Source organism: Leucopleurus acutus (genome assembly GCF_964270905.1).
Source record: "Leucopleurus acutus genome assembly, chromosome: 3".
In the NCBI taxonomy this organism is placed as follows: Eukaryota; Metazoa; Chordata; class Mammalia; order Artiodactyla; family Delphinidae; genus Leucopleurus; species Leucopleurus acutus.
The window spans coordinates 57125703-57153623 of NC_139145.1; the positions used below are offsets into that span (position 1 = coordinate 57125703).

At 46.1% G+C, this 27921-nt stretch overlaps 1 protein-coding gene across 2 annotated transcripts; it reads left to right on the top strand.

Annotated features, from left to right (window-relative positions):
* Positions 1-4874: 4874 nt before the first annotated feature.
* FGF1 (fibroblast growth factor 1) lies at positions 4875-25267 on the top strand (the record flags this gene model as incomplete). Of its 2 annotated transcripts, none has more annotated exons than XM_082835824.1 (3): positions 4875-5073; positions 20288-20391; positions 25073-25267. In XM_082835824.1, 3 exons carry the CDS (start codon positions 4905-4907, stop codon positions 25265-25267), a joined length of 468 nt encoding a protein of 155 aa, XP_082691950.1. The 2 variants fall into 2 exon arrangements, with proteins under 2 accessions (XP_082691950.1, XP_082691949.1); XM_082835823.1 differs by having other exon boundaries at positions 4905-5073; positions 25076-25267.
* Positions 25268-27921: the final 2654 nt, after the last annotated feature.

Below are 27921 nucleotides of genomic sequence, written 5' to 3' on the forward strand. Positions count from 1 at the left end.
CTTTTCTTTTAGTAGTTACCCTTAACGTTTAAACATGCATACTTGACTTATCAAATTCTAAGGTTAATTAATTAATTAATTAATATCAAATTCTAAGGTTAATTAATATCTCTAATTAATTCTAAGGTTAATTAATTAAGGCAGAGTTAAGGCTTTTGGGTGATTCCATTCAAAGATACAGGATCAAGGACTTAGGGCGCATTTGAGACCAAAGGTGAGATCTGTTTTACATATGCTGGGTTTGAGGACACATATCCAATTATCACCTTAACGGATACCTACACATCTACCTTCAGTGGCTTAATATACTTTGCAAAATATCCTCCTTCATGGGTATTCTGCATCGCTCAAGCAGTGACAGGAGTTAAAAACAAAATTAAAAAAATAAACATCACTGTTTGCCTTCCTTTGATTCTTAGAACCACGTCTTCCCTTCTGACCTAGTCACCAGGGCCAAACTGAACACTAACGTGTCCTAGAAACAGCAAGCTTCACAAACATTCCTTCGATAACTGTCGATAAGCTGAGAACTGAGTCTGAAACAGTGATCTGGATTCTCTCTTACATAATGATGGCTTACCTTTGCCTCCTCCATCTTCTCTACGATGTTTGTGGCGTAAATGACGAGGGAGGAGGGGCTTAGCTAATTTCTGCCACATGTGAGAGGGAAGGAAAAACTCCATTTCCATACCAACTGAAAAAATTATTTTAAATTAAGCATTCAATCGCACCTGACCTAGAGCACATCAGGATTCAACTAGTTCAACAAAACCACTTACTTGTATCTCCTAGAGGTCAGGTCACAGTTGTAAACTTTCCAAGTAGTGTTATGAATACTGTGCCCAGTTAACCCTTCAGACAACTCTGAGGTAGGCAGGGTGGAGATGATTAGAGGAAACATCTCGGAAGGAACAAATGACTTGCCCAGGCTCCCAGAGCCAATCTGTGTGCAGCTGGGGCTGTACAGTGTTGCTCACTCTCCCACACTGAAAAGTGACTCTTGTATTCCTGCGTGAGAGCGTATACTTAACATCCTGTCCATGTGTCAGAGTTCAGGATCTCTTCCAGAGGCTACAGCTAACAAAATATATCAGGCTTAACATGGACGGTCCAATAGGCCTGGTGTTCCCCTCACTTTAGTGTCACTGGTAAGCCCAGAAAAATCTCCCCAGGGCCCCAAATCTCAGAGGGCTGGGCTTAGCACACCACAATGACATGGAGTCCATTGGGCTTGGTCTTTTCCATCTCCCAACACACACACAGATAACCCCTTCCCCCGACAGCCAACAAAAAGATAATACTAACCACAAGCAGGGCTTATACATTATGCTCAATGCCTGATTTCACACAGTTAATGGATTCATTTGTTAGAGCAATTTGTGAAAATCCCCAAGGGCCTGGTCAGGCTGCTGCCTAATGGTTTTATCACGTCATATACTTCCTTCATTCCTATCCTTTAATTAACAATACTAGATTGGCAAGGAACTCTGGACCAACCACTGCTAAAAATATAGGTAAACTGTAAATAAAGCAAAACGGGGGGAGGGGAATTTTGTGCCTCTGCAGTTCCCTTCACCAACAAAAAGAGATTTCATTTTTTTGTACGTTTTGGCCGATTCGTAATCCCACTGATACAGTCTATCGAATTCACATTGACACAAGGCTTATTTTCAGGCATCAGCAAGTCACCTTCAGGTTTCAGGTACGGATCTGAACTTAAGGGCGACGGGAGAAATCTGAAGTCAGTGCAGCCACACCATCACTGTTCCTCTTACTGGGGGGAGCAGGCAGAGATCAGAGGCATGGGCTTGTATAACCCCAGGCTGCAATACAATCAAGGGGGAGGGGATGCCCGCCGGCCTCTGACAGAAGGCCTTTAGCTTCATGGTTTACACACACATGAATGTGAGCATCAGTATAATTCTTGGCCAGAACTGATGCCTCCAACCTCGGCCAGTCTTTTGGTGCATCTGTTCCCTGCATCCCAGTGGGATGGAAGAAAGAATGGAAATGGGAAGAGCCAAATCCATACGCAACACGTCGAAACCAACTTAATGGAGACTCCCCACGGGTGCTGGATCTAGAAGGGAGGCTGTCCTCACCACGCAATTACTGCACAACCAGGGCTAATGGGGACCTCCATTTGAGAAAATCCAGGGACGGCAAGAAACAAAATTCTGCCCATCTGAGATGGACAACACAAATGGCTCTTCGTACAGTGAAATGGCCACCACCAGTATATGATTATTTTCTCCTATACCAAATTAAGTACTCAGTAAGTGCTTGAAAACAAACAAAAAAAAAAACTGATGGAACAAAAAATATGGATTAGCTGTAATTTAAGGAAGAAGGATCATTGTTGTATGCTAATGAGAGGTGATGGGTGAAGATGCCCATATTTGGAAGCACTAAACTGCTTTACATTGAGGGGATCCAGAATGGAGCGGAGGAGGAAGCGGAGGGAGAGGAAGATTGAAAGGCTGGGACGGAAAAGGACTGAGTACAGAGACAATGAGAGAGAGTGTGAGAGACAGAGGTGGGCACAGAGACTCAGAGGCTTGTGGATAAAGAGAGGGTTTTGGAAGAGAGAGTGAGGGTTTGGGAAGGAAATGCAAAGTGCTGTGCAAGGTCAACTCTGCAGTCTGCCCTATGAAACTGATGTATAGGAAATTAATTTTCCATATGTTATTGGACCACGTGAAAAGGGGCGGACAGAGTTTCACCATATGTGAAGGGGATATTTGGAGTGGTCTGCCTTTAAAGATAGTTTATATGGTGTATGCAAAACTCTCTTTGGGGGTCCTTGGAGGGACTTCAAACCACAGCCCTTGTGGCTGTAGACTGGGAGAGATGTACTAGACACATTAAAATGCCTAGAGCAGAAGAAACACATGGAGGCTTCCAACATGAGCCCTAATTCCGAAGTCACCGGGACAAATCACCCAGATTGCTCCCTTGATTTCTGATGGAATCACCTTCTATGCGAGCAGCTCCGTGAGGCCGCTCCAGGGATGCGTGGATGGGAGTGTGAGAAATGCAGGAGGCTGGCTGGCCTTCCGTCAAGTTCACAGGGCTCCTAACACCTGGTGACTTGGGTTCTCTGGGAAATGAAGAGATGCATGGGGGCAAAAGCAGAGGCTGTGGGTGGTGACAGCCAATACCTGGGTCACAGATGAGTAACTTAAGGAATGATCAGGTCGTGGGGGCAGATGTATGTGCCAGGCAATGGGTAAAATTCCCACTTCTAATAACACTACTGCGGTCCCAGTAAAGTCACTTCCCCTTGTCATGGCTGTTAAAGGCAAGTTAGGGCTTTCTTTCAACAGACCCCTTTTGAGGCTCACTTACTAGCTGTTGACCTCGGACAGGCCACTGAGCAGCTGTAAGCTTTGGTTTCACTTTATAAAAACATGAGGATAACATTAGCATCTGCCTCAAAGAATTATGGTGAGGAGGACAGGAGTTAACTTGCAGCCCACAATATGTTAATGATGATCATTACTATGATAAGGCCACTTGATAATCAACGCATACAATGAGCACCTACTCGCTCTTGTAAGATGAAGTTCTCATGTTGGTTTCCAGTCTCCTCTTCACCTCTTTCTTGTACAGTCCTTGTAGTCAGCACCAATTCATTCTCCTAAATGGTGGGGTAAGTAGATATTTTAAAATACTAAAGTTTATTGGCTTTGCTTTTTAGTCCTCAGCGGTGTCACGGATGCATTTTCACACTAAAAATATAAATTTGTATATAGTGGGTATATACAACATTAGAGGATGATAATAGGCAGTATGGTGGTTTCTGTGTCAACAGTAAGTATGTCTCATTAGAAAATAATTAGGAGGAAGATGGCCTTAGTCCTAGGAGCAGACTACCGTCTTCCCTGTGTGATCTGACGATATACAGGAAGCTGTGGACCCAGGCAATTGCTAGCAGAACCTTCAAAATGCTCCACCCCATAAAATGTCCTTTGGCAGTGACTGCCATTTAACAAACCCCACTGATGGGGGCTTCCCTGGTGGCGCAGTGGTTGAGAGTCCGCCTGCCGATGCAGGGGACGTGGGTTCGTGCCCCGGTGCGGGAGGATCCCACATGCCGCGGAGCGGCTGGGCCCGTGAGCCGTGGCCGCTGAGCCTGCGCGTCCGGAGCCTGTGCTCCGCAACGGGAGAGGCCACAGCAGTGAGAGGCCCGCGTACCGCAAAAAAAAAAAAAAAAAAAAAAAAAAAAACCACAACACTTCCACGTGCCTTCTTCTCCAGCTCTGGTTCTGTTCCCACCAGTAAACCCAGAACTGTCCTTTACAAATTAACTGTTGGCTGCCTCGGAAATGCCCCTCACCGCCACCTACCCCGCCCCCGCCTTCCCCATGGGTCTCCCATGCCCAAGCTCCCGGGGCTATCTCCATACAAGGGCCTCAGCACCTGGCCAAAACAGTGGGAGGGTGGAGGGCACAACCTCAGTGCTGGCCTCTCGGCATCTGTGGGTTTCAGCCAGACCCTGAGTGTTATTTTAGTGCAACTTCGGCGTTTAATTTGAGGATGTGTGTGGATCAGAAGGAGGGACCAAAACATTATTTTTTTTCCTCTCCGCCAAATGATCAAATTTGATGTTCTAAAAAACACACAGCCTGGTCCAGAGCTGTGTCCAATTGGGAAGTGCGACATGCCTGAAAATCCCTCCCCTACCAGGGACCATCCTTCCTTAACCACTGGCCACAGCACAGGCCTGTTTACTGTGGACAGCACCTGGGCAGTCTGTGGTTACCACCCGCCCAGGAGCCTGTGCCCTGAGGCTCTCCTTCCCTTCTTGAAAGTGCACGCTGCACCTTCGCTGGAAGAACATTCTACAGGGTTGTTTAATTTCTTACAGCCTTGAAAGCGCCATAACCAGGAGCTGCTCAGCCATGGCTGAAGGGGAAATCACAACCTTCACAGCCCTGACCGAGAAGTTTAATCTGCCTCCAGGGAATTACAAGAAGCCCAAACTCCTCTACTGTAGCAACGGGGGCCACTTCCTGAGGATCCTTCCAGATGGCACAGTGGATGGGACAAGGGACAGGAGTGACCAGCACAGTAAGCACCCATCTCACCTTTCTGGTGCCTTCCTTAGTCAAGGACGGAAGAAGGGAGGATAGCTAAAGAAGGGCTGTACCCTCTTCCCCAAGGCTCTATTCAGGCATGACACCCTCAGAGGCAGGGGGAACAAGGTGTAAAGGGTCTACGTGTGGAAAAGGGGGAGTTGTGAAGGCTACAGCCTGCCTAAAGAGGTCCTATTTCAAGTTTAAGAGGACTCTCTGTTGACCTAACACAACTGCTGTGAGATCAGACTGGCTACCAATGTTCAGTTGTTCCAGATTTCTGTAACTAGCGAGAGGTCTGGTCCCCAGGGCCCTGCTCGCTCCATGACAGGAAGGGCCACAAGGGGCAGGGTTGGCAACCCCCCCCCCCCCAAAGACATGGGCTCAATTTCAAGTTAACTGACTCTCCAGGTTATCTTCCTACTGGGCTTGATTTGTGAAATCCTAGTTCATAATCGTGGTCTTACACATCATAATTGTGCTTGCTCTCACATCTGCATATTGTGCAGACGTGTTTGGGGTAACCGGGAGGAGTGAAGTCATTCTCCAGAACTTATAGAAACCAAAGGGCAAGAGCGATTCCAGCCAAAGGCCGACTATCTCTTCCGGGCTTTCCTGCCAGCCCAGCTCCCAGGTGGTGTTGATAAATGGAGGTATGACCTTGGAGAAAAGAATCTCCTCGACTATCTAAGAAACAAAATCTCTTCCTTGTGCTTTAGTACTTCCGGCGGCGGTGGTGTGTATGTTTGATGTTAGGTGTCTGGGTCCTACTGTGATGTGCTCAGGGAGTCCCTGAGCACCACCAAGGCATTAGATGTTGGAGAGCAGCCAGAAGTCAGATCTGGTCCCTGACAGGAGGGTCTGTAGGGTCAGACGTGTCACGCACCAAGAGAAGGAACGTGTGGATGAAATCAGGAGACACAGAATAGCACGGGTGGAAATTAAGGTTGCTGCAGGATGGCTTTAAAATGAAATGCAGAACACTGGCTTTGATGTGATGGTTTATATATCAGGTAGTCTTTCTTATTCACAGGATATGCACCAAAGGTTGCAGGCACTAAGCACTAACGGTCACCCCAGTGGCGCTCACTCTCCATCCTCAGATGCACAGGTGGTGGGGACGGAAGCCAGCGCTTACCAAACCAGGCGGCACTGTCCTGTCCTTCCCGCCCACCAAGCAGACCCTTGAGATGAGAAGCAGGAAGACTGAGGTTGGGGCTGGACGCTGCAGGGTTAGAATTTTTTAGCTTGGTTTAGATGGCTTGTCTTCAGATGGGCCTGTTGAATGCCTTATACCCGATGCAAAACAGGTACCAGAGTGAAGCAAAAACAAAGACTGCTGAGTAGGTCAAACACCTACAGAAGCAATGTTTACTGCAAATAAACGGACTCAGACTGCAGTCTGTTGTGTTGTGTCAGACAAGCTACACAATTCATGTGATCTGCCTCATACAACACAAAGGGAACAAGTTGTAATTTCTCAAAGGTTTTAAACATTTCTAATAAGTCTTAGCTTTCCGAACCAACGGGAATGCTCTCTGGTCCTTAGAGTCCCAGGAGAAAAAACAACCTTGGTGATGTGTTGCACGGCATTAAGCTGGCTCCTCTGGGAAACCTTAAATTCTGGGGTAACAAGAAGCTACAATTACAATTCCAAGTACTGGAATTTCTGCACAAATGGTAGATGACTTCACTGTTAACATTACAGACTGCACTCTGGGTATGGAACTTTGGGACAACTTCTGCATAGTGCTGCGAATTCAGCTGCCCGACCTCAGATGTCAGGAGCCCTGGAGGGCAGCATACGGTAGCGTAGGAGTGTGTGTGAGGAGGTCTGCACACAAGTGATGCTGGATTAATTACTTTCCAAGTGAACTTGGGCTAGTTACTTAACCATTTTGGCCTCACTTTTCTCACATGTAAAATAAGAATGATATTACTTGCCTCACAGGCTCCTTGGGAGGGTTCCGTGAGATAACGCAGTGAAAGTTCTTGACACAGTCCCCTGACGCAGAGCCACAACTCAGCACGTGTGGCTATTCTTGCCACCACTGTCACCACCACCACCACCAAGACTTCCATGTATTCAACGCGGCACATGGAGATACAGTACAACACTTGCGGACCTTGCCTAGTCCCTTCTCTTCAATAACACTGCCCTCCAGGAAGGCCAAGGGTCTAGATTCAGGTTTTGATTCAAGGCCTCTCTGCTAACATTCAGAGTCGTTGCGTTGGCCTATTTACTTAGCGTAGAACTAAGAACAAGGGCCAAGGAGGGCAGAAGTCAAAGTCGGGTGAGTGAGCAGAAGTACATCCCCGTACCTGTCAGTACCAGGAGAACTGGATCATCCACATAGCCCCTGCAGAGTCAGGGGCCCTGGATTTAGAGACAGAAACCTTGAGTTCATATTCCTATGCTTCCACTTTCGAACTGAAGCAGCACTAGACAATTACCAGTCTCTCCATTTTGCATAAAGTGCTGCCAAAGCAGCTTCCCATCCCCCATCCCCAAGCCCCTTCCAATCATTCTCTCTTGTCTAGCAATGTAAAAGTCTCCAGGGTTCCCAGCTATCTCATCCTGGGGGAAAATACTGAGGCTCAGTTTCCTCACCCGTGCAACGGGAAGAGCAGCACTGCCTTGTGTACCTGACAAAGCTGAAAACTCTTACATGAGATCCTGCAGCCGAGAGGACTCCCTTCCTACCATGGATGCGCCCTGTAAATGGGGTTCTGTTGCCCTCTTCTGCCCAGTGACGGTACTGCCACAAGCCTTCTGAATTTCAAGTTTCTTCAGAAACAGAATCAACCTGGGCAGGCATGGAGTGGATGATCCCTGAGTGGCTGGCACAGCCTGGCGATGGAATGGTTTCTATTCTTTGATCATTAGTTTGAGCATGACTGGAGGCCATGGTGACAAGTAGAGAGCCACACTCTAAGACTTCCTTCAGGAAGAATATTTCTAAAAGCCAATCAAATATTTAGGGAAATCTACATAAATCATGCAAGGTAGAACTGTACTCCTTCCAGCTCTCCAAGGCAAAAACACAAAAAAACAGAAAACCTACGTTCACAGGTCTTCCTTTTTTTAATTTTTTTAACATCTTTATTGGTGTATAACTACTTTACAATGGTGTGTTAGTTTCTGCTTTATAACAAAGTGAATCAGCTATACATATACATACATCCCCATATCTCCTCCCTCTTGCGTCTCCCTCCCACCCTCCCTATCCCACCCCTCTAGGTGGTCACAAAGCACCGAGCTGATCTCCCTGTGCTATGCGGCTGCTTCCCACTAGCTATCTATTTTACATTTGGTAGTATATATAAGTCCATGCCACTCTCTCACTTTGTCCCAGCTTACCCTCACCCTCCCCGTGTCCTCAAGTCCATTATCTGTCTGTGTCTTTATTCCTGCCCTGCCCCTAGGTTCTTCAGAACCTTTTTTTTTTTTTTAGATTCCATATATATGTGTTAGCATACAGTATTTGTTTTTCTCTTCCTGACTTACTTCACTCTGTATGACAGACTCTAGGTCCATTCACCTCACTACAAATAACTCAGTTTCATTTCTTTTTAGGACTGAGTAATATTCCATTGTATATATGTGCCACATCTTCTTTATCCATTCATCTGTCGATGGACACTTAGGTTGCTTCCATGTCCTGGCTATTGTAAATAGAGCTGCAATGAACACTGTGGTACATGACTCTTTTTGAACTATGGTTTTCTTAGGGTATATGCCCAGTAGTGGGATTGCTGGGTCAGATGGTAGTTCTAGTTTTAGTTTTTTAAGGAACCTCCATACTGTTCTCCATAGTGGCTGTATCAATTTACATTCCCACCAACAGTGCAAGAGGGTTCCGTTTTCTCCACACCCTCTCCAGCATTTATTGTTTGTAGATTTTTTGATGATGGCCATTCTGACCAATGTGAGGTGATACCTCATTGTAGTTTTGATTTGCATTTCTTTAATGATTAGTGATGTTGTGCGTCCTTTCATATGTCTGTTGGCAATCTGTATATCTTCTTTGGAGAAATGTCTATTTAGGTCTTCTGCCCATTTTTGGATTGGGTTGTTTGTTTTTTTGATATTGAGCTGCATGAGCTGCTTGTATATTTTGGAGATTAATCCTTTGTCAGTTGCTTCATTTGCAAATATTTTTTCCCATTCTGAGGGTTGTCTTTTTCATCTTGCTTATGGTTTCCTTTGCTGTGCAAAAGCTTTTAAGTTTCATTATGTCCCATTTATTTATTTTTGTTATTTCCATTTCTCTAGGAGGCGGGTCAAAAAGGATCTTGCTGTGATTTATGTCGTAGAGTGTTCTGCCTATGTTTTCCTCTAAGAGTTTGATAGTGTCTGGCCTTACATGTAGGTCTTTAATCCATTTTGAGTTTATTTTTGTGTATGGTGTTAGGGAGTACTCTAATTTCCTTCTTTTACGTGTAGCTGTCCAGTTTTCCCAGTACCACTTACTGAAGAGGCTGTCTTTTCTCCATTTGTATACTTTTGCTTTCTTTATCAAAGATAAGGTGACCATATGTGCATGGGTTTATATCTGGGCTTTCTATCTTGTTCCATTGATCTATATTTCTGTTTTTGTGCCAGTGCATACTGTCTTGATTACTGTAGCTTTGTAGTATAGTCTGAAGTCCAGGAGCCTGACTCCTTCAGCTCCGTTTTTCTTTCCCAAGATTGCTTTGGCTATTCGGGATCTTTTGTGTTTCCATACAAATTGTGCAGTTTTTTGTTTTAGTTCTGTGAAAAATGCCACTGGTAGTTTGACAGGGAATGCAGTGAATGTGTGGATTGCTTTGGGTAGTATAGTCATTTTCACAATGTTGATTCTTCCAATTCAAGAACATGGTATATCTCTCCATCTGTCTGTATCATCTTTAATTTCTTTCATCAGCGTCTTATAGTTTTCTGCATACAGGTCTTTGGTCTCCTTACGTAGGTCTATTCCTAGGTATTTTACTCTTTTTGTTGCAAGGGTAAATGGGAGTGTTTCCTTAATTTCTCTTTCAGACTTTTCATCGTTAGTGTATAGGAATGCAACAGATTTCTGTGCATTAATTTTGTATCCTGCTACTCTACCAAATTCATTGATTAGCTCTAGTAGTTTTCTGGTAGCATGTTTAGGATTCTGTATGTATAGTATCATGTCACCTGCAAACAGTGACACTTTTACTTTTTTTTTGGCTACCTTGGGTCTTCATTGCTGCCTGTGGGCTTTCTCTAGTTGCAGCAAGCAGGGGCTACTCTTCATTGCAGTGCACGGGCTTCTCATTGTGGTGGCTTCTGTTGTTGTGAAGCATGGGCTCTAGGTGCGTAGGCTTCAGTAGTTGTGGCACACGGGATCTAGAGTGCAGGCTCAGTAGCTGTGGCACATGGGCTTAGCTGCTCCATGGAATGTGGGATCTTCCCTGACCAGGGATCGAACCCGTGTCCCCCGCATTGACAGGCGGATTCTTAACCACTGCACCACCAGGGGAAGTCCCAGTTTTACTTCTTCTTTTACGAGTCTGAGGTCTTCTGCCAGCGTTCAGGAGGTGTTCTGTAGGAGTTGTTCCACATGTAGTTGTATTTTCGATGTATTTGTGGGGAGGAAGGTGATCTCCACATCTTACTCCTCCATCATCTTGAAGGTCCTACCCACAGCTTTTCTTTGTCCCCAGCCAGCTGATCTGCCCTGGGCAAGATAGGGAAGTTTTCAAAAATGTGTCCTCTTCCTACCTCCAAAAGAATCAGTTTCCTAGAACCTAACACAAGGCCTTGCTTGGAGTGGTATAAACTACGATGGATGACTGTGTATGGCCTGCTGTAATGTAGACCTGAGTCCAAGGTCTCCACTGGTGGGAATTTCTGGCCTGCAGAGAAGATGTTTTTGGTTCATCCCTTTACGATGGCTCAAATCACTGCTGTAGGAAATTAGCAATGCAGACTGTGGACGTCTGTTACTTCGCCATACGAGGAAGGCCAGGCAGGATGACAGAGGAGAGCTGCGGACTGCGAGAAGGGGCATGGGGGGCAGGGTGTGAGAAGCTTCATGCTGACTCCTAGGGCTTGACTTGGGGAGGCTAGTAAATGGTGGTGTCACCAGGAGAGGGAGGCTCCTGGAGGAGGAACAGGGGCAGGGAAAGAGGACCTGCTCCATCTCAGACACAGGGCGTTTGAGGAGCGCCTCGTGGACCAGGCAGCCCTCCTTGGGGTTATCACTTCACATTTACTTGTGCGATTATTTAAGGGTTCTCTCCCTCGCTGGGCTCCCTGAGGACGGGGACTTTGTCTCTTACAGCTCAGCACTGCAATCTGTGTGTCTAGCACATTGCCCGGCAGCTGGGATCATGCTCAAGAAATATTAATTTGATGAGTTAATGAACTGTGTTGGTGGCAGGTCAATTCAAATTCAACAATATATTCCATAAATATCTATCGAGCACCTGATATATGCCAAGCACTTCACTAGACTCTTTCATTTCCTCTTAGCCACGATCCTGTGAGGTTATTAATTATCATTCAAAACTAACTGCCCTGTGAACTAACCCTGTGAACACAGGGCCTGGCACCAGCCAGCAACTGGGAAACCTGGCACCGACCCACAGCTGTATCTTCCAGGACCCTCTCCATAGCCCACTACCACCCCCGACACCAACAGCACAGCCGTGCATCCCGCACACTGATCAAATAAACCTGCTGAATTCACAGAGTCCACCGTGTGGGTCAGGTGGCTGTAGGTGCAGGGCCCATCACTGCTGTTTACTGGTTTCCTGTCACCTTGGGGAAGCTACTTTTCCTCCACGTGCCTCAGTTTCCTCATTCTAAAAACAAGGATGGCAACAGTACCCACCCTCATAGAAAAGTAGCAATTCTAACTGTGGTAGTTTGTGAAAGTGTTTAACACCCTGCCAGGCCCATGATAAGCGCTTGGAACATGGTATTTATCATCATCATCATCCTGAAGCTTGCTCGGCCTTCCTTACCCAACCATATGATCTTGGGAGTCTGCTGAGTTAAGCCAAATGCTACACTAGCTCCCTCCCTCTCAGCGTCTCCGAGACTGTCCAGGCTTGGAGCTCTGAAGGCCTGGCATGTAGGTACCTCATGCCCAGGCGCCAGCCCCACAAGCCCTGCCCTGTCTGACCTCTCCGCACGGCAAGCTGTCTTGGGCAAAGCAAGGAGGAGCTCCATGCCTGATTCTGCTCTTCCTGCTAGAGTTCCCTCTCTGCCTAAGGGGGCCGTGACTTATTCCTGGACGGGATTCATAACTGGAACAGCAACTGAAGGATAGGAAGATGCTCACGAGCAACCCAAACCTGCAGCCCCTCCTGCGGCGCGCACCCCCTCGCCTCGCCAGGCACGTAGGAGGTTGCACGGAGAGCGGGATTACCGGCACCACTCACCACACAAATGGAAATGTTCCTGAGCAAAGTGTGTGCCAATCAAATATTTATAAATCAAACCACATCCTAAAGGCTGTAGAGGAGTTCACTGGTCCCAAGAACCCTGCTCTGCAGCCCTTTAGAAAGGGCAGGCTCCTTCCCTGCAGTGAATCCCTCCTGCCCCTAGTTCTGGGGGCAGTCCGGACTCCGGTTCTGCTACCACTCGGCACCTAATGGTGAAGGCACTGTGTTCCCCGTAAGTCTGGGCCAAAAGTGAGAACAGCTTTTCAGAGGACCATGGTGGGCAGAGCCGGGCCAGGCTGTCAGGCATCAGAAAGAGGGGCTAGTGTCCAGGCAGGCAGGCACGCTCTCCCCGGCGGGATGCCATGCCGAAGGCCTCCCTCCCTCTCCTCCCCACCGCTCCCTTATCTGCTTATACAGAAGGGGTTTTTCCAGATAAACTGTTTTTTAACTATCACACAGTCCATGGACTATATCAAAATTTCCCAGGCACCTTTTTCAGACCCTAAAGGGGAAGCAGACACCTTCACACATTCTAAGAAAAGGTTTTTTCGCCTGTGTGTGTGTGTGTGTGTGTGTGTGTGTGTGTGTGTGTGTGTGAGTGCCTATTCTAAACCACTGGAACTTTTTTCTTCCACAAACTCCATTTTATTTCTTCTCCGTCTTTCTCTAATGTTTTACGGCGCCCGGCTTGTGGCTACATTTTAATTATAAATGCCACTGACATAAAACAACCTCACGGAGTTCTGAATGAGGGTGACCTCATGTTGGGTAAACACGGCAAAGGACGGGAAGTCTCCAACCCAGAATAAACCAGGCACGTAATCTCTCTTGGCCTCTCTCTGGAGAGCAGAGGTGGAACGCAGGCCTCTTTTAAAGGCCACGGAGGAACGTGCTGCAGAAGCAGAACCCCCACCTGCAGACGTTCATCCTGCTGAATGCACCGGCTGTAATCTTATCTTTAAAAATTCCTAGGGCAGGACAGGAAGATACTAGGATGGTGCCCAAGGCTCATGTCTCTTGCCACTGGCAGGCTCCTAACTCCTGTTCTTTCTTTCTATCCTTGGAAAGTAAGCGATCATGTGTCTTACTGTGAATCAACTACTATTGATAGCTAATGGAAGGGTCTGAGGAGCAGAAGAGAAAGCCGGAGATACCGGCTTATATTTCCTCAGGAAAAAAAGGAAGAACATCTAGTCGGGGACCAGCATATCCACTCAAAGCCCTGGATTCCTCCTTACGTAGGTTCCCCTAAGTAAAGACGCATGAAGGCATCCAAAGGATGAGGGTCCAAAGGATGAAGCAGGAGCAGGGTCTGCAGAGGTGATTTGGTACATTTCAGTTATTTGACATTTACTTTTGCTACATCAGCTATTTCCAAACCAGCACACCCTAAAGCATTCCTAGAAAAGGAGCAGGATTGCATTCCACTGGGGACACTATGGTTACGAATCCACCAGGCAAACGCCTCCAGCCTTCCTGCAGTGCTTTATAAATTTGAATTTCTCTAAGAAACTTGTATCTATCACTAGAGTACCTTTATAAAAACTGCTTTCCGGGCTTCCCTGGTGGCGCAGTGGTTGAGAGTCCGCCCGCCGATGCAGGGGACGCGGGTTCGTGCCCCGGTCCGGGAAGATCCCACATGCTGCGGAGCGGCTGGGCCCGTGAGCCACGGCCGCTGAACCTGCGTGTCCGGAGCCTGTGCTCCGCAATGGGAGAGGCCACAACAGTGAGTGGCCCGTGTACCGAAAAAAAAAAAAAAAAACTGCTTTCCATTTCTTCTGCTAAGTCAAAAGTCGCTGTCCGCATTTCAGAACTAGGGAACACTGAGTTCCCATAGAGCTAAATGTTTTGTCTCGTTTTTCAAAAAGTACTCGCTCCTTCATCCTTGGGATGCTACAGAGCCACTGACCCTCCTGCTCACAGACAGCAAGTCCTAAATTCCCCGTATGGGAGGGAAGAGATGCTCCCACTCTGTGCGCTGGGTGCTAACCTGGTGGAAGGTGCTGGAAGAAGAAAATGAACAGAGCAGGTGTGGCTTTAGTGGCCCTTCACCAGCTTTCCTGGTTCCCTGTCTGCCCTTAAGAAGACGCACCTTTTGCAGATACCTACGTTCAGGTCTACATGGTACCTGAGGTCAAGCCTGCACTGGGTCATAGAGCACCGCAGGGGTCAGCAGCAGCAAGAAACTGAGTGTCTGCCCACCAACCAAGAACCAGGCTTTACACATCAACTACCCACCCCCCCACCCCCCAAAAGTACGAAAACATCAGCAGCCCCATCACCCAAAGTGAACCACGGTTGTCACCTGGCTGTTCTTACCTCAGAACTGTGTCTTCAAAGAAATGAAGAGTTAGGATGAAGGGCAAGTTCCTTCCACTCCCCTCCCCAGCCTCAATCCTTCTCATCCTCCCCAGAGCAGCCACTGCTATGCATTTGGTCTGAATCGAGCGCACATTTGTATCTTTTACTCCCTAGGTATTCATGAGCTATGCGCATTGTTTTATGTTTTTTACAAAAATTTCATCAAGGATTTACCATAAATAGTCTTTTGCAATTTGCTTTCTTTCACTGCACATTATTTTCTGCTTTTCTTTGAAAGGGAGAACAATTAGAGAGAGAGAGAAAAAAGAGAGTTTTGTTGTAGTTGCACTTTTGTTTGCTTTTAGCTCAGAAACAAGTGGGGTGTTTGCTACGGTGCTGCTTGATCACTCTGGGTCGTCTGTACCCCTAACTGGGTGTCAGCCCCTGAAGGCAGGGACCTTGCCAGCACTGAGCACAGCGCCCAGCACACGATGGCCGGTGCATGAAAACGTGGTGACTGGGTGGCTCTCCCTGAGCCCCCTGCTTGCTCCAGGAGGGAGGAGCTGCTGCTTCCACCCAGGCTGTTGGCCAGGCCCTCCCTCTCTTTCTGAGCCCCCCTCTCTCACTCGCTCTCCTTCCCACCCCCCAGCAGCAGCAGCCGCGGGAGGATGTAGGTTTGGAAAACTGGAATGAAGTCACACTAGGGAGTTGGACACCTAGTCAGTTACACGAGCAACGCGCTGGGTGTTACTCCTTCCTGCCAGCTCTGCTTGCAGAAGGATATATGCTTAAGAAACTCAGCCAGAAAGAAATCCAGTGAAAATGAGCTATGAAACTTGGACATCCTGGAGAAATAATATTTACAGAGGAAACTCTTGAGACGAACTCTCAACAGTACCACAGCCCTGGTGTTGGGGCTCAGGGCCGAGGACTGAGTCCTGTGCCAGGCAGCTCTGCTTCATGTTTACCTCCATGGGGCGTTTACACAGCCAAGACGGGACTCCTCAGACAGCAAAGTCAACCCTACTTAGCCCCACAGAGAGACAAACGGGCACTATTTAAGGCATAGGACAGAAATGGACTAGAGAATGAAAAGCTTTAAAAAAACCTCTTCCTTGGTGATAATGATGTGTCAGTGTAGGTTCATCAGTTATAACAACTGTATCACTCTGGTGGGGGATGATGATAATGCCGGGGAGAAGGCGTATGGTAAATTTCTACACCTGCCCCTTATTTTTGCTGTGAACCCAAAACTGCTCTACAAAATGACGTCCGTTTAAGAAGATTTTCCTGGATTACCCAAAAGGACTTGCCCTTTAGGACTCTCGTTGCCCCTATAATGCGTCTGACTAAATACCTACTTATATGGATGGTAGGTGGAAAAAAAGTCCCAGGCAACTAACATCACTCAATTCTACGGCTATGAAATGGGATCCTGGATGGTCATCTGCCATCTGGTACATGTCTGACCTTGAAGACAAGGGGGACCAAGGAGGGAAGTGAATATGGCTTGATTTGGACCAATCTCCCTGATAACTGGAGCTCAAGGTATTGCACGAAAGACAGGAAAAAGTAGGATACCTGAAATAGGTGAGCCTGGGTTCTGGTCATGGTTGTGCCCCTGATTATAAGTATAATGTTTGGTAAAACATGCGCTTACCAAACTTCAGTTTCCTTACCTGTGGGACAGAGCCAGTGCCACCTTCCTCCAGGGATGCTGTGAAGAGTGATGAGGGCACCTAAACACAGTAAAAATGGCAGTCATCGTACTGGACACTTCCAGGCATCAGATCATTAAACCCCACAATTCCGTGAAGCAGATACTATCATTATAGATAAGGAGATAGAGGTAAATACCATGCCCAATCATCACACAGCTAGTACACAGCCAAGCCGAAATCTGAATTCATGCAGTTTGCTTCTGGAGTCCAAACTCTTTTGTTTACTCTTTATATCAAGATAGAAACCGGCATGATGCCTGGCACATGGTAGGTAATCAGTAAACGATTATTCCCTTCCTTTGGTCTCTCTTAAAGATACAGGATTATGATGGGAAATTGATAGAAAATACATTTGAAAGTTCTCTGAAAACCGTGAAGTCCAATGAAAATACAGAGCATTAAAAAAAATTTATTGAGATAAATTCACATACCTTACAATTCACCCATTTAAAGTATGCAATTCAGTGGTTTTTTACATTCAGAGATTTGTGCAACCATCTCTATAATCAACTGTCATCACCCCAGAAAGAAACCCTATACCTCTTAACCCCAAAAGAAACCCTATACCTCTTAACCACAGTTTCCCCTTCTCTCTCCAAGCCCCTCCTCAGCCCCTGGCTACCACTAACCTACTTCCTGTCTCTATGGGTTTGCCTACGCTGGACATTTCTTTTAAATGGAATCATACAATATGTGGGCCTTTGTGAGTGGCTTCTTCACTCTGCATGTTTTCAAGGTTCAGCCATGTTGCAGCATGCATCCGTACTTTGTTCCTTTTTACGGCCAAATAATACTCTATTGTATACAGTGTTGTTATTAAATGTATTTACATGATTCCTAGACTGTTAGAGCTGAAAAAACTCTAGAGACTGAATCCAAACCACTCCCATTTTACTAACAAGGAGACTGTAGCCTGAAGGTTCAACAGCCTAGCCAAGGTCACCCTGCTGGTCAGTGGCAGAGCCCAGCCTTGACCCTTACAAACTCTCAACTTGGCCCCATCCTACTTCACTCCACAAAGCGTTACTGGAAACACAATTCAAAACGCGCAGCTTACTGATGATGGGCCAACAGAATCATCTCTGCAACGATCAGCCTAACATCATTCATTCAGCAAATGCATACTGTCTGTACCCAGAGCACAGGGCACTATGGGAGGCACTGGAGACTGAAGGAGGAACAGGATAGCTAAGATTCCTGCCCTTTCTCCCAAGTGTGCAGTCCCCTGGGGAGGTAGAAATTAATGAGTAAAGCCCTAAACGATAAAAATAAGTGCACACTGTACAAAATGCCATGAAGGAAACAAACAGGGACCGAGAAAGACAAAGATGCAGGGACTAGGGCGGCAGGGGTCCTGGCTGAAAGGACTTGCTGTGCAGAGTGTGGAGGGGCACTTGGGTGGGGAAGGCCTCTCTGAGGAGGGAGTTTTAGGCGGAGGCCGGAAGGAAAAGGACCATCTTTGTGAATATTAGGGGAGAGGAGATACCAGACAGAGGGCAGAGCGTGTGCCAAGAGCCTTAGGCAGGAGGGAGCTCGGGGTGGGGCAATGACTCAGGGAGCAAGTGGTGTGACCCGAGGCTGGAGAGGGGAGGCCTCTGGTCTGTGCTCTCATGCCTACCTCTCAGAGCTAAGCGGAGTTAGGAAGCCCGGTGGGAAAGGAGATTGTGGCTTCCGCTTTCCTTCCTGTGAATTAAGTAAACGCCACTTGCCAGAGGAGGCCCTGAGTTTCTGTGGCTAAGACTTCCAAGGACAAGAGAACTGCATCTTCAATAAGGGTGATGTAACTATGTATCACCCTTAGGATGAATCATAAGATAAGGAAAAAAGAGGGAAATGAGAAAATACAGGCATATTAATAAGGAAGTGGTGAAATGATTATGGTACAGCCACATAATGGAACACAATTCAACTGGCAAAAAGAAGGTAACTACTGAAGTGGAAAGATTTCCAGTCAGTTGTTAAGCGAAAAACACAAGGTGTAGAACTGTATGGTATTTCACCATTTGCTTAGGAGAAAAAAAAAAAAAAAAAAAAGGCAGGAGGGATAACATCTCTCTAGAAGGATATATTCAAAATATGTCTCAGGGGGCTTCCCTGGTGGCACAGTGGTTGAGAGTCCGCCTGCCGATGCAGGGGACGCGGGTTCGTGCCCCGGTCCGGGAAGATCCCACATGCCGCGGAGCGGCTGGGCCCGTGAGCCATGGCCGCTGAGCCTGCGCGTCCGGAGCCTGTGCTCCGCAACGGGAGAGGCCACAACAGTGAGAGCCCGCGTACCGCAAAAAAAAAAAAAAGTCTCAGAGGAGTTTACTTGTTTGTCTCTGTCTCCCCAGGAGAACGTGCCCCAGAGGAAGGGCAAGGATCCTGTCTGTCCTGTAGCCCCATCAGTTGGGAGTGGGAGGCTGGAAGGACTGAGAGAAGACATTCACCATCTCCTCTTCTATGTTTCCAAGTCTGAAACATGGGAATATATTTCTAAGAAATTAAGTGAAAACAAGGGGTCTAGAGGTGCCAACCGAAACCCTGTATTCCTTCTAGCACCCCTTGCGCCTCAAACTTTGACAAAGTCAACGCTTAGAGGGGTCAGCTGACTCCAAGAGAACTACTGGGTGCTCACTGGTCCCCCCCTTGATTTCACTCCTTATCATAACAATGGCTATGACCAAAGAAATTTTCCAGAAGAATCCAGAATTCATTTCAATTCCCAAATGGGAACCATCAAATCACCTCTCTCCAGAGTCACTCCAGGGAGGATGAACAAATGAATAATTATCAAGTGGGACTCCAGTGAGGTATCCAGCAGTGAGCAAGGCACCATGGGAGTATCAGTCAGTATAAATGGGAAGAAGGCAACTCAGGGTATCTCAGTCCTCGCCCTCAACTTCAATGTCTCTCAACCTCGGCACTATTGACATTTCGAGCTGAATAATTCCTTGATGAGAAGGGCTTGCCCGGGCGCTGTAGGATATTTATTTAGCACCATCCCTGGCTTCTACTCACTAGATGCCAGTAGCACCATCCCACCCCAGCTGGGAAAACCAAAAATGTCTCCAGACATGGCTAACTGTCCCCTCTAGAACAAAATCATCCCCAGGTAAGAAGCACCATTCCCATCCCAGGTGGCTGCTTCATTCTCCCTTTCAAATGCCAGGGTTTCCCCTCTGCCTGTATCCCAGTGGGGTTGCCACAGAGGTTGGCGGTTGACTGAACTTCATTGTGGGTGAGTTACCTGAGTTTCTTATGTGCCAAGCAATCTAACTTCCTGGGAACCTCTTCTATCTGGGAAAATAACACTATCAGATTTTGAAAAATAACAATCTGTCCACGAGAAGCTCCCCCACCAGGAAGGCCCGGGCCATAAAAAGGTACCCCTGCCAAAGCAGGTTGATAACTGAAACTGAACACCCTCAGGCTGGCCGGTTGCCGACTCTATGATCCCCCCAAGATCCCTGGGATGATGGAGCCAGGGAAGCGAATGCTGTTTCCTCCTGTGACAGTGCCCTGTAAGTGCACGTGGGGTCACGTCGTAACGAACAAGGCAGATGGGTGGGCGAGCCCGCCATCATCTATCCTTCCCTCGAGAACATGATTCCCAATGGACAGCTTTCTTTGGAGGGCAAAGAAAAAGGAACTGTATTTCTATGTTTTGATTAATTTGAGGCTCATCCTTGAGGGCTCTGTGAGATGAATGAGCAGAATTTTCCGTGGCTAACTGTCTTGGCCGCCAGGCCCTATCGGCAAAAGCTTAGTGTTTATTTACTTTTGCTCGTGTTATTTTTATTTCAGTTCAGCTGCAGCTCAGTGCGGAAAGCGTGGGGGAGGTGTATATAAAGAGTACGGAGACTGGCCAGTACTTGGCCATGGACACCGACGGGCTTTTGTACGGCTCAGTAAGTATGAGGCTGACATGCTTCCAGACTCGGCCAAGGTTTGAGGTTTCCAGAAATCTTGTTACATGGAGTGATGCACACTATAAAGCGTCAATTAGTCTCTGTTTGTTATTTTTTCCAGCAGGATTCCCACCCTCCACCCTGCCTTATTTTAGGCACAAACATGAAAGAGTTTCTTGCGGGATTCTCTCAAAATACTCCAACGTATTATCACATAGACAAAGAGAAAAAACATTGATTGAAATTTTAGTAACTCATCCAGTCACTCGCTCCAGAATACCCAATCCCACTTCATTATTTCATTCCAAAAATGTTTCTTGAGCATCTACCATGGGCTATATAGGTGTGTCTCTTAAGGCTTTTTACAAAAATTGCAGAGCCCAGACTCTAGCAGTTGATATTTCATGCATAAAACTTTGAAAATAGCCCTTTTATTCTGGAAGCGTCACCTAAAAGGATAAAAAGTTTAATAACTTGGGCTTCCCTGGTGGCGCAGCGGTTGGGAGTCCGCCTGCCGACGCAGGGGACACGGGTTCGTGCCCCGGTCCGGGAGGATCCCACATGCCGCGGAGCGGCTGGGCCCGTGAGCCATGGCCGCCGGGCCTGCGCATCCGGAGCCTGTGCTCCGCAACGGGAGAGGCCACAACAGTGAGAGGCCCGCGTACCGCAAAAAAAAAAAAAAGAAAAAAAAAGTTTAATAACTTAATTCAACAAACATTGAGCAAACGCCTCCTGTTGTCCAAGTACAGTTGGGTACTGAGAGGGCGCAAAGGTGAATAAGCCACATCCTTGCCCTGGAGAAGCAAAGTCCAAGAGTTTATTCAGTAGCTAAAACCCTGCTGCATCTCCTGCTCCATCTCTCTCCTAGTTAATGCTTTATATATGTTTGACTCGGTACATATTGATCTTTGTGAGAAAAGAAGAGAATAGGGTCAATCTGATTTTGTCCCCATTGGTATCTCTGGTAAACGATTTGAACGGAAAGAGAGCTGAAGCCGATGGCTGCAGGTTTTGAAAATATTTCTGGAGTTCAATGATCCTTTCTCTGTAGCCTAACAACTGAACATTAAGGCTTCACCAAACCCCCTTCTTCCCTTTTATGAAAGATGTCTACCAAAAGGCACCCAGTAGGTGGGATTTTAGTTTGGGGCTCCCTTTAACTTACATCAAATTGCCAAGTGGCAATGGGCAAAGGAAACTCTCTCTTGAAGCTGTAATCTCAGCCAGAGTTTGGGATGTGAACACAAGTTCATTTTTTTTCATGCTGCCCACTAGGGCTCAGGAGATGAGACCATCAGAGGAACAGGTAGTTCCTGCAGGCTGTTTGCTGAGATATGGATTGATTTGGACAACTTGAAAGGGTTTGGAGCTAGGCAGTGACTGGTACATAGGGAGTAGACTTTTTTTTTCAGGCAGGCCTTCCAATCAGCAATAAAATCAACAGGCCAATCAATCATTCAATCTCAGACTCATAAATGAATCCCATGCCTCTGCCACTTTGGCAAGTTACTCACCTACTCTGAACCTTGTGTGAAACGAGGACAGTAATGGATAATTACCACGTACTTACATACTTAAGAAGAGTCAGAGAGACAACGCACAGAACCCGCCCACTGGTGTAGCAATGGCAGCTGTAAGGCAGTCGGTTTACAAATCCCTTACCCTCATTATTTCCTGCATTATGTGTTACAATTTTACGGCTTTTCCTCCTTTAAATCAATTCTGATGTTTATTATAACCTTCTCTTACTTGTATAAAAATTTGATAAAGACTCCCCTAAATCCAGATACGTCTAGGATCCAGACACCCCCTTCTCCCACCATAGTCCTGGACATCACTGATTCACCTCACATATTCATAGGGTGATATTAATATATTATGCCTAAGAATTTTTATATTCCCCCATTGATAAAGATAAGTTCTAAAATATCTCAGGGCTCTGCCTCATGCTCTTAACCCATTTTAGGTATTCATCCATCCTGATACAAATTCATGTGTGTGGAAAGAACATATTTATTTAAAAAAAATAAGTCTGAAAGGCTCTAAAACATTAATATATTTATCTTTGGGAGTGGTACATGGCTGATTTTATAATATATGAATGCCTTTCTGAATTTTCCAAATTTTTTACAGTTGGTATCTGTCACCTATGTAATTGGGAAAAAGCATGCTAAACATAAAAAAGAAGTTAATTAAAACAATAGGCATGAATCAACTCTTCATCCCCGGGCCCGTGGCATTGCATGAAGTGCACAGTAAGCACTGACAAATCCTGGTTGAGGCACAGATAGAGCATCTCCAATTTGGCCTGCTGACTCGGCCTGTGACTCAGCCATTCTGTGTGTCAACTGCTCTAGTGTAACAGACACATCAGGTGGGGGACGTGGCCGCCCCGAGCTTCGTCACAGAACACAGGCCTGACGCCCACTGAGCGGTGTCATGGGGTGAGTCCTCCCTTGCAGGAGAGTGGGCAACCCACCCAGGTCCAAAACTGCCTACCTCCTCCCACCCTTGACAACGTGCATCAAACAATAATGTCTGGATGAGTTCCTCTAGAGGCAACAGAGTCACCTAATTAAATATTACATCTATGTCCCATCTTGTTCCAAAATGATCTGAAGTGTCTCACCCAGTTGTCACTGCACTAGAGTACAGATGAAAAAGGGGCAGAACACTTCCTGTTATGTAGTTCCTTACTAAACAAAGGTAACTTTTCTGAATACTTTACATGAACTCAAGAATCAGATTACATTCATCACCTAGCTGATGTGCACCTATTATCTGCAAAATTCTTTGTCTTGGGGGAGACACAAGGCTGACAAGATTCCGTCTCTTCCCTCAGTAGGACTGACAGTCTAACAGACAAACATGCCACAAATAGAGAATAAACAATAGGACTGGAAACCACCAGAAAGGGACTCACCAACCACTATATGGGTGAAGAGGTAATATAGAGATCACATGACTTGGAATTGGAGCAAAGTCCATACACAGCATATGTATTTTAATACTCCTGTTTATATCCAAATATAATGAATGTATTCTAAAATCTTGACAAACAGAAAGGGCAAAGAACTGGGATTCCTCCCACTCTAACAGATGAATTTTAGTAAAACAGTAACTGTTGGTAGGTATTTTCAATGTAACTGTACTATTTAATATGTTTTAACTATCTCTCCAACTTAATAAATTTACATTTGCATTGGATCCCACTGTATGGATGTACCGCTATCCACTTAACCAATCACCTTTCCATGGGTATTTACGTTGTTTCCAATATGTCACCATTATAGCCAATACTTCAAAGAACATCCTTGAAAATACCACTATCTCATAAGCGTCAGTTCCTAGAAGTGAAATCCCTGAGTCAAGGGTAATGCATATTTAAAATTTTGATACTTATTGCCGAAGTCCCCTCACAAAGTTTCCACCAACTTATCTCACCAACGGTGTCTGACAGTGACTATTTCCCACACTCTCCCCCATACTAAGACTTGTAAATCTTTTTGCTCTTTGCAGATATTATAGCCAACATATTAAATCATTTTTGAATTTGCATCTTCTTGCTGGTGAGATTAAATATGTTTTCATAGGTTTATCACCGATTTTTTTTTTTTTTTTTTTTTTTTTTTTTGCAGTACGCGGGCCTCTCACTGTTGTGGCCTCTCCCGTTGTGGAGCACAGGCTCCGGATGCGCAGGCCCAGCGGCCATGGCTCACGGGCCCAGCCGCTCCGCGGCATGTGGGATCTTCCCGGATCGGGGCACGAACCCGTGTCCCCTGCATCAGCAGGCGGACTCTCAACCACTGCACCACCAGGGAAGCCCTTATCACCCATTTTTAAAACAGCAGACATCGTATGCCATTTTGATAATACCCTAAGTTTCTATCGATATGGCCCTATCTATGTCTCTCTGTGTGCTCATACATAAAGAGGTACAGAAGGATGTTCATCAACTGTTAGTAGGTGCCTATATCTGGGTGGGTGCGCTTTGGGGTGATTTTTTCTTTCTTTTTTTAAAGTAAAGTTGTGATTTTCTTTTTTACAAGTACCAGTCTTTTGATAAGTAGCAAAAAAAAAAAAAAATCTATTCTCACTGAAAAAAAAATCCTTTAAGTTCCAGGACATGTTTTATGCTTAGGACACATTTTATGCAAGCATTTATGTTCATAACAACACTAAAGTAAAACCCTGATATTGTTGGTGAAAATCACAAGGGTGTAAAGTATAATTGGTAGGTTTTCATTTATTCTTCAAGACCAAACTTAAGAATGCCCCACTGCATCACAGTCTGGTTTTACCCATTTTGGACGCTTTTCATGGTCAAAGCTAGGTGCCAGGCCTCTGCAGAGACAAAAGACCAGCTCTACCCTTAAGGTACTTAAAGTCATTCAGGATTTCCCGAGTGGGAGACTCTAGGGTCCTGAGCAGAGCAGATGTGAGGGGAGTTTACATAATAGCAGATGTACATTGAAGGCTCATTAAGTACTGGGTCCCCTTCCAAGTCGTCATTTCTATCCTCAGAGACAGGTTCCGTTATTTTCCCAATGTCACTGAAGAAGAAACTGAAGCACAGAGAGCCTCACTAATTTGCCCAAGGTCACACAGCCAGTAAACAGAGGAACCCGATCTAAAACCACTCACTAATCATTCTACTCTTTCCTGGTTTTATTTTTTTTAGCAGACACCCAATGAGGAATGTTTGTTCCTGGAAAGGTTGGAGGAAAACCATTACAACACCTACGCATCCAAGAAGCATGCAGAAAAGAATTGGTTCGTTGGTCTCAAGAAGAACGGAAGCTGCAAACGCGGTCCTCGGACTCACTACGGCCAGAAAGCAATCTTGTTTCTCCCCCTGCCAGTCTCCTCTGATTAAAGAAATCTGTGCTGGGTACTGATCACTCCAGAGGAGCCCGAAGGGGTCCTCACCCGGTTGACCCCAAATTGTACCCTTGATCACTGGCCGCGCTAACCCCTGGCCCACAGAGCCTAAACTTGTAACGTGCTTCTAAACGCCCAGTTCACTTTTTCTGTAAAGCCCTTCACCCTGGCACAGTTTGGAACCGAGGGACCAAATGGCTTTTAGGGGCCAACTGGCTGGCCAGTCTGGGTCTGGTTTGGAAGTCCAGTTGCCTCTGGGCATCTGATACAGGCTGAGCCTCCTAATGCATGGGTGGAACCAAATGACGTGTGAGCAGAGGGCTGCCAAGTGGGCTGTAACTGCATGCAATTCCCTCTACAGAGTAAACCCTGCCCGCAAGTCCCCTGAATATCTGGCATGACTCCCTTTCATCCTTTCAATCCCCCACGATTATTAGCAGAGAAGCTATGGCTACGTTAGAGGAAGGCAGCTTTCCATGAGTGGAAACAGGGATGAATAAATCCCCTCTCAGAAGGGATTCAAATGGCAAGGGGAGACTGACTGGATTCTAGTGGACAGCTTAGAAGGATGGGACCTCAATGCGCAACGGATGAAGGCTGAGAAGCTCAGGCCCAGGAGAGCAGAAGGAAGGCAAAGCCTTGCAAGTTCTTACAACGCCTTGACGTCCCCAAGGTTATTCGGCAGCAGGAAGCCCCTCGATGATGTCAGGTGGAGAAGAGAACTAGGTTCTTGATAAAAGCCAGGACTCTGGGTATTGGGAAATTCATCTGGGTCTGGGGAGTGGGTGTGGGAGTGATGAGAAAGGGAAACATGGGCTGAGGGGACATTATCCTCCAAAGAGGAGGATTCTAGAAGTGAGAAGGAAAGAGAAGGGGATGCCATGACCTGTGCTTGGCCACCAGAAAGCGGAGGCTTTGGGGTCCTGGGGCAGTGCTTACAAATCATATGGGCATCTTGTTTGACTGCAGGTTCTGGTTCAGTAGGTCTGCCGTAGAGTTTTCCCACTTCTCACAAGCTCCCAAGGTGCTGTAGATGCTGCTGCCTCCCCCCCCCCACCCCCCACCCCCGTACTTTAAGTAGCAAAGTCCCTAAAAGCGTTATTCAAATGAAGGGGGCTCAAACCCCGACCCTCCCGGCCACACCCTTAAAAATGCACGTCCCCTGGATCTTCCCGCGCTCAGGCAGCATCAGCAGTTACGCCTGAGTTAAGGAGCCGGGGTTTAAGGCACTTTGGCCCAATGCCTGTAAAATGCCCATTTAGAAGATACACAAAAGCACACTTCAAAAACGTTAAACCCTCACAAACAGCTTTTCCCAAGACGCCATTTGTGTGATGGTGACTTATATAAATACGCTTCCTGCTTAAAGTAAACTTGACCCAAGCGGCTAGCAAATTAGAAATACCATTCATCTCTGACATGATACTGTTGCCATGTAAAGGCCTTTAATAAGCCATTTAAATTTACTGTGAGACTATACCTTTTAGGCACATTTAAAAATATATAGCTCAAAGGCAGTTAAACTGATTAGCACTCAGCCACTGAGAATGATAATAATAGGATATGATATATAAGCTACTCAATTATCTACTACTTAGACTACATTTACCTTAGAAAATGAGATTTTTCTTTGTTTTCCACTGCGCTGTTCTAAATTTTCCTTTGCAAATGGGGATTCTTAAGCAATGATATAATTGTGCATAAAAACTGATGAGAATGCTAGCCCATGTTTTATGATCAATTGCAGTAATTATTAATTGAAAGGTAATTCCTTAGTAACTGAACTATTTTGAATGGAAGAAAAATGACAATTTGTGAAAGTTCAGTGTGATACTACAATTGTGGAACTGAAACACGTTAACGCTACAGTTATATCATTCTGCATTTGTACAGCAAAACGTTTCATAACTGTTTTTGTTTTTGTAACTTGGATAAGACAATTTGATTTTATTTTAGTAAATCTTTGCAGGCAAGTTGGGAATAGTGCACGGTGGCTTGACATCTCTTGACTATGAAGATTTGGCCAGAAAAAGGTACCCACAGAGGAAATCCAAGATATTTATAATGGTCCATAATTTTTAGTGTATGAATCAAATTCAAGTATAACATTGGCCAAAAAAAATGAAAGCTGTGGCTAACAGATGAGATGGAAGTCTGTGGTTGCAGAGACCCAAGGCATTGAGAGGAAGTACTACTGTGACCTTGACAACCTCAGCCCAGTCGCTATTCCTGTATTTGTTCAATGAATATGTAAGTGCCAACGGTGTGCCAGGCGTTTTACTGGGTCCTGGGGCTCCTGGGAACCTTGTGTGTCTGGTTTGCTGCTGTATTCTCTCCCAGGGCATTATATTTATGACGCAAGATGCTGAGGATTCATTTCTTTCAGTCAAGTAAAAACAGAGACTTTGTAGGTTCTTGCTGAATAAACAACAAGCCCCAGAAACCAAGGTTTTGGAAGAATTAGCAATCCCCAGCGTAAGATAAACCTCTATGGAAGTGTCAGAGGACATGGCAAGGTAAACCTAACACTTCAACTGCAGAACCGTGTCAGTTCAGGGGGACCACTTTCAAATCAGGAAAAAAAAGGCTGTCCGGTCTTGTAAGAAGGGAGTCAGTGGCAGCTGCCTGCTCCGTTTTGAACATGTTCTC